This window comes from Gymnodraco acuticeps, unplaced genomic scaffold (genome assembly GCF_902827175.1).
Source record: "Gymnodraco acuticeps unplaced genomic scaffold, fGymAcu1.1, whole genome shotgun sequence".
Classification (NCBI taxonomy): domain Eukaryota; kingdom Metazoa; phylum Chordata; class Actinopteri; order Perciformes; family Bathydraconidae; genus Gymnodraco; species Gymnodraco acuticeps.
Genome location: NW_022991443.1, coordinates 1,027,485 through 1,045,924, shown reverse-complemented (window position 1 = coordinate 1,045,924; position 18,440 = coordinate 1,027,485). Strand labels below are relative to the sequence as shown.

The window sequence follows — 18,440 nt, the reverse complement described above, 5'->3', positions numbered from 1 at the left end:
CAAGTGTGTGCAGATGAGGGGGAAATATCAGTGTTATCTGTCTTGTTGGAGTTCACCTAACCTGTACATTTCTCTGAAGAAATATTTTTGCACACAGTCATAAAAGTTGTATTAAACCCAGAGGACTTTACTGTACCTCCAGAAGACTTCAGAAATGCAGAAAGATTAGTTTGCTCAAGCTTTATGGCTCCTTTAAAGTCCTTTCATCCGAGACAAACCAAAAGCAAATATTTGCAAGGAGCCAATAACACCCATGACATTTTAAATGTTCTCATTTACTGAATCACATGTTAGAACTTGTCATGTGCTTGATGAGCAACGATGAACTGATGACAATGAGGTAGGAATCATAAAAGTCGATGTATATTTTTTTTAAGCTAAGACAAATAATTGTTCAATTTAGCTTTCTGGAGCTTCTCAGATTGTCCATCGTTAGGAGAAAATAGCCTTTAACTTACTCCTTCTAGATACTTAGTTTTAAACCAATAACATACTAAACTAGCAGTTAACTACTAATCCTGTGACCAGAGCACAATTTGTATCGAGTTTACAGAGGTCTGCAGAAAATCTCATCAATTAAAGAGTAATGACAAGACGTTTGTAAACCCTCAGGCCCCTATTCAATTTGTCTCTCCTCTAAATTTGTTAAAAACGACATTTCTTCTCACATTTCTCTGTCCATATAGCTCTGTGTCAACATATGTAATTTCTCTTCCTGCAATATCCAGTCCTGTTAACTAAAGCTTGATTAACAAGGTTGCACTGTGTCTCCAACCCTTTCCGAATAGCTTTAGCGCTTGACAAGACACATTTCTGCCTTTGAAAGATTAATGTTGTTTTGTCATTTACTAAAGAAACACTGCAGTGCACTTGGAAACAGGTAAAGGTTTGTCCTGAGGAGTGCAGCCTAAAAAGGAAGGCCTGATTTATCTACGATACTCTTTTTCTGACAACCTGTCCAAGCAGGCCACATAGCCCGTTGAAAAACTAGAGCAGTGCTAACACAAACTTTTAACGGTCAACACCTCCATCCATCTGAAAGCTCATATATTTCTCCAAGAGCCTTCTCGAACATGTCTGCTTCAAGTGCTCTTCCAGGGCATGCCCCCATACACTCACAGTGAAGGAAGGGGAAAAAAATCTCTCTGAAAGATGGATGTAGAACTTTTTAGGTTGATACTGTTGCTGTTCACAGGAGGATTGGGGGCATTTCAAAATGGCTGACAGTGTTGTATGGAAATAAGGCTTCAGTGTCTAGGTATTTGAGTACAAGGGGCTTCAGTGTGACAATAAGGGGGAATTTGGAGAGGCTGATCTAGGCATACCTCTGGCAACTGCAAGCAGTCTTTGATAGAACTTGTTCCTTCAGGCCAAGCCTCTCTTAGGCGCCAGGCTTCAGCTGGAAAATGCCGAAAGCTGCCTCATGGCACTCATGGCAAGTCTGCTTCCTTTTTTTGTGTATTGGGTTAAAGCACAGTGAGAAAAAGGCCCATAGTGATGTTCTTTTCAATGGTCCAAGGCTAGCGCGATAAAAAAATGCCATTTGAAGGGAGACTTCGATAAATGTCGACTCTTAAGGTATATTCCCTCATCTCATTCCCACATTCTCGTATTGCGATATCCCTTCCATCCCATTTCATTAACTCTAACCTTTAGCCCATCTTGTGTTTTCCTTCTTTTCTTCTTTCCCCTTACTCTGTTTATCCTTTTCTTTCTTTCCTAGCCTGTAGTCCGGTCCGTCCTTCCCCGGCTTTCGCCAAGTCTCCATCACTCATGCTCAACTTGATCTCACCAGAATGCGTGACTCCACCACGACTCCTTAACACCGCATTGCGTGGTGGAGTCACGCATTCTGCTACATTTGCGTGTCGGCACCATGCAAAAAACCCCAATGTAAAGTGAATGAGGCTCTTTTGTCGTGGTGCACACACGCATTTCTACAACGTCCCACAGTGAGCTTTTATTCTATAAAACGTTTTTAAAATCTACTTTATAGCTTGTAGTAACTCACGGGAGGCTTCTTTTATTTTATTTGTGTTCATAATAATTATTATTTTTCGTCAGAATGTAAAAATTACATTAGTTACGAATTTTTGTTCTCAAAAAACAGTGCATTGTGTGTAATACAACTGTGATTTTTATTAAATTAGTTAGTTTTTAAGGAAGGCCAGAGCTTCAGCTGTGTCAAATAGATTGTTCCCTTTAGTTAACGCTATTTAAAAGATAATGATCATGTCCCCTTTATTGTATTACGAGCGTCCATTCCCATTGGATAACGGAGAATTTTACACCCGGAAGTAAGTATTCTCCTTACTGTCGATTGATTTTACAGTGATATCTGCACTACTCATCAACTCAAAAACACAAAATTATCCTTGTTAATTACACAACATTGATTGGTTTAAATTGTGTACAATGCTTTTGTATTTTTCCCCTTCGATTCGGAGAAACGAATATTTTTTCAGAGTTTTTGGATGGCAGAAGACACTACACTACCCAGAATCCTCAGCTATCGTTTGGGACTACACCATGTGCTTAGCTTGACAAACCCTGTGATCAGTCCTCAAGCTCTGTGATTGGATGTTGGAGTGGCAGTGCGCGAAGTTTACACGGAGCGTCAAAAAGCACCTTGAAATGGAATGAAACCCATCGACGGCACACTATTCAAAAATAATAGTTTCCGGTCTATTTTGAGGCCCGATCTCTGTAGATAAATAAAGAACTACGACAGATGTGTAATATTTAATGCAGCCAAACCATTTATTACAATGCATTCATGTGATGACTTTCAAAGAGTTAAGCAAGCACTGCTGAATAAAGTATGATTTGATCTTTTACGAAACGTTTTTTATATGGAATGCAGTTGGAGGTCAACCAATCACAGAGCTTGAGGACTGATCATGGGGTTTGTCAAGCTAAGCACATGGTGTAGTCCCAAACGATAGCTGAGGATTCTGGGTAGTGTAGTGTCTTCTGCCATCCAAAAACTCCGAAAAAATATTCGTTTCTCCGAATCGAAGGGGAAAAATACAAAAGCATTGTACACAATTTAAACCAATCAATATTGTGTAATTAACAAGGATAATTTTGTGTTTTTGAGTTGATGAGTAGTGCAGATATCACTGTAAAATCAATCGACAGTAAGGAGAATACTTACTTCCGGGTGTACAATTATCTGTTATCCAATGGGAATGGACGCTCGTAATACAATAAAGGGGACATGATCATTATCTTTTAAATAACGTTAACTAAAGGGAACAATCTATTTGACACAGCTGAAGCTCTGGCCTTCCTTAAAAACTAACTAATTTAATAAAAATCAGTTGTATTACACACAATGCACTGTTTTTTTAGAACAAAAATTCGTAACTAATGTAATTTTTACATTCTGACGAAAAATAAAAATGATAATGAATACAAATAAAATAAAAGAAGCCTCCCGTGAGTTACTACAAGCTATAAAGTAGATTTAAAAAACGTTTTATAGAATAAAAGCTCACTGCGGGACGTTGTAGAAATGCGTGTGTGCACCACGACAAAAGAGCCTCATTCACTTTACATTGGGGTTTTTTGCGTGGTGCCGACACGTAAATGTAGCAGAATGCGTGACTCCACCACGCAATGCGGTGTTAAGGAGTCGTCGTGGAGTCACGCATTCTGGTGAGATCAGGTTGCTCATGCTCTTTAATCTCGGACTTCACTCCTGCCTTTCTCCCTGCTGAATTGCCGGTTACACTTTCTCTGTTTCAGATCTATATTCCCTCCTCGTAGTTGCACTCCATCAATCAAAACAATGAACACACATTTTCTAGGCAATGTAAATAACCAAAAAGAAAATGCTGTTAATAAAATACATGGAATCTGCATTGAAGAATTGCAGTAGGTTCTTAATTCTGAACTCAAGCATGTATATCTTTCCTCCCTAACTCTCAGAGACTTTAGTATTTCCATTATTGAATTGCAATGTATGCGTCAGCTCGAGCCTAACTTACTGAATGCTAATGTTATATGGCAGTGTAATTATGTTTCACATTAGTCATCTACTTTTTTCTAACAAGTATCATTTCAAGTTTCATGGGCTCCTGATAAGGTCACTCACAACATTTTACATTATTAGACTGACAGATACTGAACATTGATTGCAATGAGCTTATACTGTATTCACATCATATCAGACTTGCAATGAGCTGTTGAAGTATATTAAAACAGATAGTAGGTATTAAAAATATGCAGTTTTCTTAAGGCCAATTCATACATTCAACTAGAGCAGGGGTCGGCAACAGGCGGACCGCGTATCGCGGTCCAGATCCGGACCCAGACGCCGACCTATACGGACCCGGACCTATAATCAATACATTAATAGGGGAATTCAATTTTGACAGGGCGATTCTACTTTAACCGCTGCAGACAGGGGGCGAAAGAGACGAGTGAGCGATACAGGGAGATAAACACAGAAGAAGAGACGAGAGCGGCAGAGAGAAGCGGAGAGGAAAGTGAGTGAAGAGAATAATTAGCGATACAGGGAGAGAAGCGGAGAGGAGAGTGAACAGGCGTGTTAGCGGCAGACAGGGAGATACAAATAATTACTCATGGCGCTCTCCAAGAAGAGGAAAGTGGACAGTGAGAACAGAGCTTTTAACCCTGAGTGGACTCATTCATGTTCATCCTGCCCACTGGGAGCACAGAACCAGTATGTCTCATTTGTTCAGAGACCGTGGCGCGTATGAGAATGGCCCTGACACCATTTCAGCCCAGATTTAAACTCCTGGCAGGACAAGCTCAAGCTCAATTCTCACACTGAATTAAAAAAAAGTGAGTGAGGGACTGCATAAAGAGGGAAAGAAAGAGAAACTTTAAAACTGTTCAATTGTTATGATGTGTAAAGACTGATATTGTTCTATAATCATCTGAAACTGTTAAGTCATGATGTGAAACGGTTAACAAAGAAAAAGGGAAACTCAAGCTGCTGCTACACTTTATTTTATTTATCTAACGTTAAGCACATATTTTCAAAAGCTATTTTATTTATTTTCTCCTATTTTATTTTTAAATGCAGCCAGGGAGGAACATTATACATATCCACAGTATTTACTGTATATCTGTATAGTTCAATGTTAATTGACAATAAATATTGTTGTTTTTGAATTGTACTTTCTTTATTTGATTGGCAGTCAGTTGTTGATTACATGCAGACGATGACAAAGCTACAGGTCACTTCAATATATATCACACTAATTCATAAAGCAACTTAGACATTTTGATGTTCCGGACCTTTGCATGGGGAGATTTTCTCTAACTGGACCTCGTTGAATTTGAGTTGAATACCCCTGAACTAGAGCAATGGTCAGCGCAGACAGTCCACAGGCTGCCCAAAGTTTGCCGTAAATGTTAGAAAACTGAATGGTTGTTTTGGAGCAGAGTTGTGTGAGAAGGTTGGTAAAAAAAAATTGGGGGGTATCTGAATAATTATTTTTCACTTATGGTAACATCCCATTGTGACTTTAAGTGCTTTCAAAGTGGGTTTTAGTTATGACTGTTTTTGCTATACTGCCTCCATTTGCAAACTGTAAACAAATGGTTGTGGATGTGGGTATAAAGAAACCTTCCTCTATCTGTGGGTACTGATCAGCACGACCCTGTGAAGTCGTTACTTTAGTATCTGTTCATTATTGAAAGCAATCACAATGCAATTGCTAAGTCAAAGACAGCGACACATGCTGCATTATGTGTATGTCTCATTCCGATGGGGAGATAGTGAAGTCTGTGTGTCCGTCTCTCTGTCTGTATGCAAGTATGCATGCGTGTGTTTACAGATACATGCTGAAGCTAGTGAGACATCCTCTGCCAGATATCTCTGTTTGTCTCTGAAAGCCATCACGTCCTTGCCATTGTTGGCTAAAACAACAGGGGCAGGCAGAGTGCCTCCCTCCAGCCAGACAAATCTGTCAGCCTGGAGGGCAGGCACAGAGGCAGAGAGGGAGAGGGAGAGGGGGAAATTCCTAAGAGGCTTCATCTCTCAGGAGAGTTGTCATCTTAAAGGTTTGTAAGAAGACATATCACACATTCCATAACTCAAGAAGACAAAGGAAAGTCTAAAGTCTTAGATGGCATTCAATTTCCAATATTCTCTTCTTGGTTTAAACCCTAAAGCAGCTCTTGTATCAACAGCAAAGTGTTCTGTTGGAATGTCCTTGATCTAAACACGCAACTTCTAACTTTTCATACATTATTTAGTTCAAATAAGTGCATCTTTCAAACATCTTAAAAGGACAGCTCCAGTATATAACAACTTCGACCTTATTTAAAAGTGTACTCCGCTGATTTTTGTTATGCTACTCTGACCTTTTCTTTTTTTTCTTTTTCAAATGTCCAGGCAGCAGAACGAGAGATATCATCTTGTTTATTCCAAGTATTATTCTTCCTTGTTAAAGACCTGGACTTACAATACCCACAAAGATTCAGGTGTGTTTTCTTGTAGCAGCTTATGTAGCAGAGGTATGGTAAGCTTACTTTGCTCTAACTCCACTACCCCAGATTTCTTTCATTTTCAGGGTTTTAGACTTCAGCCTCCACTCGAGTCAGGTAACATCATTTTGGGCAATGTATCAGATTTCTGTGAAGCCACAACGGGCTTTATACAACTTTTAAAGAAGTTTTTTTCATAAACCAGCATAATTTAACCGACTTTTAAAAACTTGCTATTATTTTCTAGAGAGATACATGGACTTAGATCAGAGGCTTGTGTCTCTCATGTCTACACAAAGTGCACCTGGTTTTTAGGAATATGACAGCTTTACAGGGCAACAGATTCCAGAGTAATTACAGGTGGGACCTCTGTGAGATGGGAACACTGGAGGAGGACGATGACGACTGTGAGAATAGAGAAAAGGAGCGTCTAGGGAAGAATTTAATGTGTGTGAAAAAGTGTTGAAATAAAACCCAAAATATGATGAGTCAGCTTTCATAAATCCATCCTGCCTGCCACAAATGTCTTCAAAGAAACTTCAAAATAGCCATTAAAAATGTGTTGTATGCACAGGAAACGTCCACGCGCACACATGGTGAGAGACAGACACATGTGCAGGTCATCATCACATCGTGAGAACATGATTGAAGATGACACCTGAGAGTAGGAAGAAAAGTAAAAGGCATAATGGCTAACAGAAGGAAACATGAAGGACCAGACACAAGGGAGAGGGGTGTCCATCCTGAGGGAACTATGAAGCCCCATCAAAAGAGAGACAGATAAGGGGGAGGAAAGGAAGTAACGGAGACTGGGCCATTGTCAGAGGGGCAAAATAAGACATCCCGTGATTTGTTTGTGTACATGGAACCCCCAGGTGTCAAGGCTAGCATACTTCCTGTATGTGCAGCACTGTAATGTAGATTGTGTTAAATCAAGCTTTAGAAGGGGATTAGACTCAAAGTAGGGTTCAGCAACAGCAACGTTTACGTACGTGATTTGGCACAATTCAAAAGGTCCATTGTTCCTTGAGGGCGGAAGTTATTTTTTGCAGCATATAAAAATCAAGAGACGTTCAACAATTACACATGACAAACAGACATTTATCAGGGTCCTTTTTCAAATAACTGTTAAACACTTGAACCAAACCTTTCGAGTCATTCTGGCAGGAGGGTGCGCTCCATAGACACTTTGCATTTCATTAACAAACATATTGTAAGCCATTGCTTATACTTTGTAAGGTAACCCTTGCTAATTCCTTTGTATATTTTGAAGAATTCTACACGATACCTCTTTTAAAGCTGCATTCTTCCACTTTCGGATATACTGCACATATTTGATTTTTCAGATACATTTCTCATATTCTTATTGTCCTTACTTTATTTATATCTAATTTTAATATGACCTCTATTTTATAATGTTTGTAAATGTTTTTAAAACAGCCTTTATAATAGTTATTTATTTCCTCTTTTTTTTACAACTTTACTTCGCTTAATGTGTTTATGTATGCACCATTACACACCAAAGGAAAAGTCCTCGTATGTGGAAACTTACTTGGCAATAAAACTGTATTCTGATTCAATCCAAATATAGCTAGTGAAGCCTGGAAACAATGATACCAGCTTTGTATAATTAGCCTCATTGCTGTGCATATGAATGGCAGTAAGTAACAGGTGGATACCATGAGACAGCAGGGAGCATGATAGGCATAATTCACCAGTATTGGGTCAGTGCGTCTTCAGCTTACATCCAGAAGATGATAGGATGTAACTAACCTCTAAACCATGTACTTCCTGTATTGTATTCCCTAAATGATACTCTAATTTCACAGACAAGTTTTGATACTAAATGCCAAACACATTGATAAAATATGCTTCCTAATAAAAGCATAGTTTGAATAGAGCTCACCAAGTACACCAAGTTTACTTTATAGTTTGTCCATCTTTTTCAAAAGAAAAGTTTCTCAAAGGAATCCCTTATGTATCCTACAACAAAAAGCATGTAAAGGGCCCAAAATAAAGATGTTTCTACCCCAGTTTTCTCTTGATCTGAGCCGCTCCAGAGTGACAGCTGATCTGACCTAAATACAAGTCACGTTGAGGCATCTGCTATCCCACCATAGTGTCCCACCATAACCCTTTTTCTCTAAACCTGATGTTTCTGGCATGTTGACAGTAAGTAGCCACACTTGCCACGGCAGCTGCCCTGCTTCAGAAATGTGCTCTTGGATCAAGAATTTTGTCACGGATCCAGTTCCTCAGAGGGAGCCCAGAACTCATGCAGACTGCTGCTCTGAGCTCTTTATGTCTGGGATTGAAGAGGGAGGTTTCCGGGTCACTGTACATCCAAGTCCATGCGCAGCACCTCCCAGGTCAGTTCCACTTTGCTGTTCCTAAACTAAAGAAGAGCTTAACTGGGACTTTGACACAAGCTTCCTTTACACTTCCTTCCTTTCCTTAACACCGCTTGGCAATCAAATGTACTTTCTAATGACTTATTTAGAACTACAAATCATGATTGAGAGACTTTCTTCCAACAACAGCTGGAAAAACGGTGCCATGTTGGAAAACCTTTGTTTGAGAAATACTTCTGCTAAAAGGCTATGTTTCTGAACTGTCGCAAGAGAAGCAGAAAAATCTTTGAAATTTCTCGAGACGAGAATAATTAAATTATATATAATTATGTATATTATATGTATAACATATTATGTATAATATGTTCATCATTATACATATACTGTATTTTACAGAAAAGGAAAATAAAATTATATATATATATATATATATATATATATATAAATAATCGTGTCATATTGCATTGAGCAAGTACAAAACTAAAATGACAACAAGACATGTAGATCCTGCCCTATCACAAGACAGACAATATATTTGGACAGGCAAGATGTTAAACAGTATGTCTGTGTGTACACCGTGGGCATGTTAACATCTCACTGAAGTGACAGGCATGTCACTACATGTAGGTATCTTTCAGAAAATATCAATACCATCTATGATTCTTATCCGCATGAGAGTGATACACTCCTGGTTTTGTCTGGGATATGAGCCAAGGTGAACAGACTGCGGTTAAGTGGTGCGTTCCTCCAATGCTCTCGTCCATCTTTCACGACTTTCTCATTTCGAAGTCCTTTATCGCCATGCCAAGCAGGCTCTCCGCTCCCACATTTTTAATTAAAATCTAAAATGCGCAATAACTCTGGAGACTCTGGACTAGCTGTGAAACAGGTCTGTTGGTCTCGTTTCTCCCGTCAAGCCTTTGTTGCTTACTTCATCAAAGCCTTTCATCAAGCCTTTCTATTTGTCCAATTCTGTTCACTTCACTGAATAAATGCTTTGACATAAGCCACACAGGGGACGCAGATTTACCAGGGGGCACACCTTAGTAGAAAAGCTCTACACCAAGAAAGTGAACTCTCCCTCTTAGACTATAGCCTAATCCATTCAAGGACCCTGAGAAAAATCCAAACATCAATGTCCGTCTACTTGACTTCTCCTTGCTCAAGACAAAAGGCTGCTTGTGTACTGGATAAAGAACCCAGTGGTTTAGCTCAGTCACCTGTCTACATAGTGTTCTCCCACACTTTTTAAAGCCACAATAAAATAAAACTCCATCTATCTTTGGGATTTACCTACAAGCACTGGGAAAGTCAAATAAATAGTATGTTCAGTAATTCTAATCTCTTTCTAGAATGCCTTTGCAAGATTAAAACATGAGCAGGTGGTATTGGTGGCTGATGTTTAAATTATAGGGCAACAACCTTGCTGCCAGGATTCCCAGTGTTTTATAGCGGAAATAAAGACTGCCTCCGCTAAACTGGAAATCATGACACTTGAGAAATAGACCTTCTGGGAAGCAAGCATAGGTTCTCAATCAGGTAATAGGAATAAAACACATGTAGCCATATGCTTAATGAGAGAGGCTACTGTTAAGAACATTATAGTGTAGCATGAGACCCATAAAGAGCTCAGATGGCGCTAAATGAAATCCTGGGAAAAACCTGGGCTGGTCTATCAACATACTTCGTCTTCCAGAGTGTTGAGTCACTGATAAACTAAAGCTGTGAAGTGAGTGACCCTTTCATATTTTAGTAAGGCTTTAATTGTTCTAGAAAAACAGGAGTTAACTGCCCTGTAGATGACAGGCATAAAGGCATTTACGTTATGAAAGAGTACATCGCAGGGCTAAAAACTGAACTCCTCTCCATTTTTCCCTTATCAATCTTTCATTATCTCATCACATATCTAGAAGGTGAGGAGGAGGGTGCAGGCAGCCAGGTAGGAGCTTTGTGCAGGTTAGGAATTCCTGCGAAGTCCAGGCCTCCTCCTTGCACAAACATTGAGGAAACATTTTTTTCCCGTGAGGCCTAGGTTCATTCATTGAAGGATCGCTGGACAAGGGGGAGGTGGGGTGGGGGGCAAAACAGTCATCCCACATCCCACCCACCCCGAGAAGCATTCCACAGGACTGTCTGCTCGCCCATCATTAAGCAAGACCACCTGCTGGCAAATAAGGACCCCCATCATGTTCTCAGCAAGCCTGGCTTACCCCATTAGCAGTGAGCCTCTGGACTGCTGTACACATGGATCATAAAGAGTTAGTGGTATGTTGAGCAGTAAAATGCTGCTCATTAACATCCCACAAGGACTTTTGATTGTCTAACCGGCGGAGCACACTGGCTGCACACAGTATTATGCTTCTTTTTTTTAAATAGCAGCAGCACAAAGGGACAAAGAAAAGATCTTTGATGCAGCTGTTGCATGACTGTGCACCGACTTTCTGACTGACTCATCTCTCCTCTTCTAAATAGAGTCGAACTAGAGGAAGAGATGAAGACAGAAGGAAGAAACAGCCCTTTGTTGCTGTACTTCGTCAGGGCCTTGAGCGAAAGACGCTGGCATCGAGTCATCAGGGGCTGAAACAAAAGCAGCTGATAAACAGACCAAGACAGATAAGATCTCCCTGAACGCTCAACACTTCTCCATCAAGAGGGCTTCCTCTCTTCCAAACCCACAACACCTCCGCCTTCTCTCTTTGTTGCCGTTAACACAGCACAGGAGAAAATGATAATATACAGAGTGCATACCTTTCAATTGATTGCCTCTTTACCAAATTTTTGTAGAACAAGGCGTTTCGGCTCAGCCTTGAATTAATCCTCTTTTACTTAACAATAACTTCATTTTTGTTTCTTGAGACACAGCACAGTATGTGGCAACTGCCTGATATTCGGCCCTGGCAAGGTGCAAGTGCAACAATGCAGATGTGACACTTTTTTTATATGTCAGTTTCATATTCCAACCCTAGAAATACTGGTAAGGGCGTGAGTAAGTAAAGTAGGCCAATCTTATGTGTACAACATTTTAACAGCACTGCAAGTGTTTACTGAGATCTTGTAAACACTCCTCTGGGGGGGGGGGGGGGGGGGGGGGGGCAACTATGGCACATGAAAGCCTGCAGCAAAGTGATCACACACATGGACTGAGTGGCCCTGAAGTGCCACGGCCCAGGGCGACGAGCACAGCAGTAGAAAAGGAGCGCGAAACATAACGCCTGAAGGCATCCTTTTTCACAGGGCGTTGATCCAAACTCAAACAAATATGCCACAGCAAACACAACATCCAGTAAATTCCACCCAAAACATCTACATCACATCATTCATCAAATGTTCCTTCGTGTACGCGTCCTTCTCAAAACTCTTGGTGGCAGGGAGCTCACACAAAGCCTTTTTTCTTCAACCTCAGACAACGCGCCTCCCCACCTAGCTCTCTGCCAGGCATTCCTAGTCTATCCTAGCTATCGAAAATGTCAAGAATGAGGTGAGAGCAGAGGATGGTACAATGAGTGTTGCGGCAGGTAGAGTCTTGTCCCGCTGTACTGACATCCAACAGTCTCCGGGGGTAGTCGTTGCACGGAGCGGATGGGATCTGACTTGACTCTCTTAATTAAAACTCTTCCCTGAAACAAGCCTCAAAGCTTATTCTCTACCGGATGGAGACATGCAAGGTAATTATCGGGGTGAATTCCACTCAAATTCAAAACAAATACAGATTGCACTGTGTGGCTGAATCTTGGAAGTGTATCAAGATATTACTTATAGGAAAAAAATGCATAGGAAGCCCCTGAAAAAAGGTTCAGTTCTTGCAGATTCCTTAAAACATGATTTCTGTCTAGCCTTTACTTTCTTGAAGTATTTTCTTACCGCTATTCCTTCAACTGTAAGGTGATATGAGAAAATGAGGTTATGTTAAGTAAACCCTCTTCAAGTACAAAGCCCCTAAACAAAAAGGGCACATTCTAGACTTGTCAGAGCCAAGAAACTCCCCTTTCAACAACAGGAGTCCAAAAAGAAGAAAAGGGGGGTGAATAAAAAGGTTAGCCGTGCAGTGTTTCGTGCCTGGACAGACAAACAGAAGAAGTTTTATGTGAGTGCCAAATGCAACTTAACACTGCAAACAAGCTCCATCCATTGGAGCATCCTGCCACCCAGAAATGTTCAGAGGAAAATACCCAGGTTATAGACTCAAGCAACTCTCGCAATCGCTGCAGAAAGTCTTCAGCAAGGTGATTCATGCTCTGATTCGTTTCCCCCTGGTGTTCCCGGGGCAACCTAAGTGTTAGATTCAAACTTTGAACAGCTGCCAACATTGTCAAGCACCAGTAAAAGTTAAACAGCAGCAAGCTCACTGCTCACTGCTCGCTGGCAATGGGGGCAGAGGCGGCTACAGTCTCACAGTCACGGTGGATGCTGACATTTATTAGTCATGGCTGTATGGCTCATCTCATAAGAGCTTGACAAATTACCTCTCAACCAAAAAAGGCCTCAGAGGAATAGAAGTTTTTGATTAACTCTTTTCATGCTAAAGTTCTGGTACACAAATCCATAGAATAAAGCACCTTTTATACACAAGGTATTATAAAGCAATAATTTGTGTGTGGGCAAGTTTGATCCAGCCATTCATGGCCTGTTTCTGCTGCCCTTTTCTCTATGTAGGTAAAGGGTTATTTTCAGTTTCTTTTACAGTGAAGTTAAAACAGTAAAAGGCTATGAATTTGTTGTAGAAAAAAGTGTGTGGGAACCTGCATTGCCCTGTAAAGCTCCCATGTCACGTTTTATGTGAATGTGTTTTAGTTTCACCTCTGACTTAATAAAAGGGGCCTGCTACAAGGTTCAAAGGTCGGGGATCATCCCTTAACCACTCAACCCGTGTCCTCAAGGTGCTATCCAGACTCACCTACCTCAAGGCTACGCTGGGAAAAGCTGGAGCTTCACCATGGCAACAAAGCTCCTAAAATGACTCATGTGTCCTTGTTTCAGGGAGTTCTGGGAAACTTTGACACTGTGCCTGAAGCTATATAATTTCAGCAGCCACCGGTGTATGAAATCCTTGCCGCTTTAAGTGATTTACAATTACTGCGGGAAACAACAGCGTGAATCCTAAACTGAATTTCTCACAGGTAACAGGAAATATTCCAACAACTTATTAAAAAGCAATGATATGCCCTGATAAACCTACAAATGAATTTCTATAAATATTAAGAATTCCTAGAACCTGTTAAGCCCTGAGCCTGTTTTTCAGGTTTCAGGCTCGAAAATGACATGACCAGAACAAATTACTATATCTTCACTTCTAAAAGGGGTAAATTAATAACTTTTTTCTCAAAGCAATGATACACCTGTGAGTTGGATGTAGAAAAGTCAGAATCAATATAGATGTTTTTATTTTAAAGTAAATTCAGATTGAACATAGTAAAAAAATGTAAATTATAGTTTCCGTCCAAAAAAGAAACCATATACTTATAGTGAAAACCACTCTTGAATGATGGGATAGTAGACTAAAAGCTTTAGGAATCCAAACTATAACATATAATAAGTACCCTGTATCAAGATTGATGCAAAACAAGTGACATTTTACCTTTTTAGAGAGGTTTAGAAAAGAAAAAAACACCTCTGGGTGTATTTGCCATATCTCTGGAACCCATTGGTCGATGTTGGTGATTGACACCACTTTTGAACCGTTAGAGCCAATAGAATCGAGAGGGAGTTCCTAAATCCATCTACACGTTACCATTGAGGAGTGAGAGTGATGCGCACGCAGCTTGCCCAAACCGAAAGCTATGTTACGCTCTGAAAACTGAAAACTAGGCTTATTGCCATAAATGTGATGATGGATTATCAGTAATCATTTCAAAGGGACACAGAGACATTGGATTAATCTTCAGCAGCGTTTATATGCATTTTAATGCCCTTGAACACAACTTTTGATCAGAAAACAGCAAAGGTAAGACGTATTTTCCGTGTTGGCTACGTAAAGTGAAGTTGTGTGTTGTCTTTGCTGGCTTTCGCTGCCGTGAGTTTTGGTCGCACAGTGATGATACTTATACCATTGGAATCTGTGGGATCTCAGCTTTCAGGTGATATATTGTTTGTGCAGATCCGATGAAGTATAACATATTTCTACCATGAGTTATGTGCTAAGTGCGTTAGCACTCTTTCGCTTAGTGCTAATTCAGACGCTTGGCGTTACGGCCCGTCCACACGGCGGGGTGCGTTGAAGCTTCAACGCTTCAGCCCATTCACTTTGAATGGGGTGACGTCACGCTTTGCCGAACTTCATTGTGGTTCCGTTGCTTCGCGTCAGCCAATCAAATCATAAGCCAGTACAAGCTCTAGCCAGTACAAGCTCTAGCCAATCAAACCGCGTGCTTGTGTGTCCGGGGCGGGAGATTCATGTGATTGGTTGTTGGTTGAGTTTCAGACACGCCCACCGGCAAGCTTCGTCCACACAGCGTCCACACAGCACACCGCTGTATGGACGCTGCGTTATAGTTGTGTTTTGTTCCGCTGTTTCTTGCAAAATGTTGCCGGGCTTTTAAGACTCCCAACAACACGTGCTGTGTATTCCATCCTAAGAAAGACAGGTTATTCCATTCACAAGAGGCTGCTTACCTTCCACGCAGTGTTCCACGTCCTCCAGGTTGCGCAGGGTAATCCTCATCAGACTTGAGTTGAGCATAAGTTCGTTCTTGTGTTCTGGTCCCATGTCTTCCTTGGCAGGGTTGAGAAAGAATATGCGAGTGTCACCCGTGGCTACCTGGTTGTCGCAGATCCCGGGGTTGCCAAAGCCGCCTATCATCAACTTGTTGCCGCCGTCCAGGAGGATTTCACGGTTGATGTTGGTCTTCCCTTTCAAGTAGCGCCACACCCTGACCTACAGCCGAACAAAAAACAGAAAGACACCATATTTCTTAGTATTTTGTCAAGAACATACATATTATTTTCCTTAATAGGTATGCACAAGGGCTCTGTTAGGGATTTGGGGCCCCTGGCTAGCTCTGGGCTATGTGAGTCATGGTTTCTCCTTAACATGCATGTTTGTGGAATGACAGGCAGGTGCTTTTCTGATCTTTACAAATAACTTATTTTCACCTACGCAAAACAAACTTTCCTTAACATTTTATGCAATAACAGTAATTATTTATATTTGAATACATCTCATACAATACATCCAGATACACGTATCTAAATAAAGCAGAATGCATTTTGATTCCATACATCAGTGCCACAAAAAGTCTGATTTATGCACAGTCATGAGAAAGCTCGCCCCTTCTGCTACATGTTAGCCGCCTTATCTCATGTCAGCGCTTGGTGGTGGTTTCTGTTTCCAGAGGGAAAGCCGTGTGCGTCTAATCTACTCCACTGATTCACCGGGAGACGGGAAGCGTGTGGGTGCAGAGGAAAAGAGCTGCGAGAGAGCTGACCAAACACCACTTGTTTATTCTTGACTGATTATAGAGTGGTCTACCACAAGCCCACGATGATGCAAAAGTTCATTTTAAGAAGGGCTTTGGAATGAGGATGGAGGAAGCCGGAAAATGTGATTATTTGTGGAACAGTGGCTGTTGTTTTTCAGCCTATATGCCATTATATATGTGGCACATTAGTTAGAGACATGATGTTCCTGTGATTAAGAGAATGGGGAATGTACAGTTTATCATGTACAGGTTTCATATGAGTGACTAATGAATCTGTAGGGCATACATCTCTATTGCTTTGGGCAAACCTTGCAGCACTTGTTAAAACTGTCTTCACAGAAAAAGAAAAAAAACATGTTATTGTCGCTTACTTACCTGTACTGACTGCTAAGTGTTTTTGTGGTAGCCTACTACCCAATCATCTTATTACGGAATTGTCTTTCATCCCAAGGGATATAACTGTTAAGTCACAAATCTCTAGTTAGAGATGCACTTGTCAGCAACGCCACAGGACAAATCATAACTTAGAATATCACTTGGGAGCCTCTGGAAAATGAATGTGCATGTTTTTTAACATGTATGACTAGAAATAAAGTAAGAGTCACAGAAGTGAGTCTCGTACATACATATGTTTGGGATGATTACAAGCTTGGTTAGACCTTTATTGTAGATAGTTGGTAAGTGAAACCCAAGTAAAGTGGATTCGCTGTGTGTGTTCATGTAACTGCTGCCAAACGCTTCTGGATGAATGAGTATGTAAAATGTTTTTCAGGCAAGCTGTTGATGCCTTTGAGAGAGTTGGACTAGAAACTTGCTGGTAATGGCTTCCATGGGATACACGATGTTAAGAGATAATGGGACTTTTAACATTCCACTTAAAACACTATTAGCAGTACTTGCGGTGCAAGAAGCAGGTGTATTTCCCCCCTGCGGTAACTTGCTAGTTACGAAAACCACATATAAACACGTACCTTGCAAGAATAGGTATTGTGCACCGGGTCCATGTTTATTATTTCGTCCACGGTGCCGGTCAAAACTATGTTGGCCTCCTCTTCCCTGTCCTCCAATTCTCTCTCTGGGCAGCTTGCGGCGCAGCGGTGCCCCAGAGCCACGAGCAGCCCCGCCACAAGCAGCACTAACCGGCCGCCCGCGAGTGTCCGATGGGAACCCATGACCACCACACGGATGTAACCGAAAAAAGTTAACTTTCACGAAATGAAAATGTCACTTCCCGGAGCGTCCGTGAACAAACTCTTTCGAATGCGTTTCTCCAAAAATAATCACTTCTTTCCACAACTTCCCTACTGACTACCGGTGTCTCTTTCACTCTGCAGCCCTGTTCCCTGCATCTGCAGCCCGGGTTGAAAATCCCTCTCTGCCGCCGCCGGCTGGGAGACCAGGAGGAAAGAGAGGAAGGAGGAGAAAGGAGGAGCAAGGGGCAGGGATATATCTCTCTCTCTCTCTCCAGGAATGCAACTGCACTTCAATCTCTCCCTCTCTTTTCCTCTCGACTCACACACACATTCACGGTGACGCTTCTGGATTTGCATGCGATCTGAATTGCTGATTCCACAAGTGAGGGTGGGTGGTGGTGAGGAGTGGGTGGTGGTGAGGGGTGGCGGGAGAGGAGTACTGCACGATGGGATGCCGGCTGAAAGTGGCTGTCCAACGCCGCCCCCAGTCGGAAAAAGGGTGTCCTTACCTCCGGTACCCATCAGAAGCAACCTCCAAATCTTGCAGACACATTGAGAAAGAAGCAAGCAGAGGATCCCATATTGTGATAGCTTATGGAATGTCATAGCAGTGTTGAGTGTAAACATGACATCCATTTGGTGGGTCATCAGTGTGCAGGATATCATAGGCTACCTCTAGCTTCCAAATTATCCATTTCATAATGGACAGCACTGTCCGAGATTAAAGACAGTAGGCTATAAAAAAAACACAGCAAGCATTTTATCTCATAGTTCATTCATAAAGTTAGGTTTTAATTTGTCCCATTCAACAAATAGCAATATATTGGTGGTGATCACGCTACAATTTGATCAGTTCCAGTTCAAACTCATATGCTAATGACCTTGCTCAAGACAGGAGGAAGCATCAGCTTAAGGTGCAAGAATAAGCTTAAGGTGCAACTTTTTACCAAAATGAGGCAAGCATAGGCCTACATTCTTTGAGTCTTATACTAATAAAAGAAAAGTACGGTGGCCCT

General features: G+C 41.3%; 1 protein-coding gene across 1 annotated transcript in view; it reads right to left on the bottom strand.

Annotated features, from left to right (window-relative positions):
• agrn (agrin) overlaps positions 1-17,663 on the bottom strand; it is a 269,713-nt gene extending 252,050 nt beyond the window's left edge. The window contains 2 exon segments of the mRNA XM_034196403.1: positions 15,426-15,687; positions 17,203-17,663. Of these exon segments, the coding sequence (XP_034052294.1) occupies positions 15,426-15,687; positions 17,203-17,403 (463 nt within the window). The 5' untranslated portion in view covers positions 17,404-17,663.
• Positions 17,664-18,440: the final 777 nt, after the last annotated feature.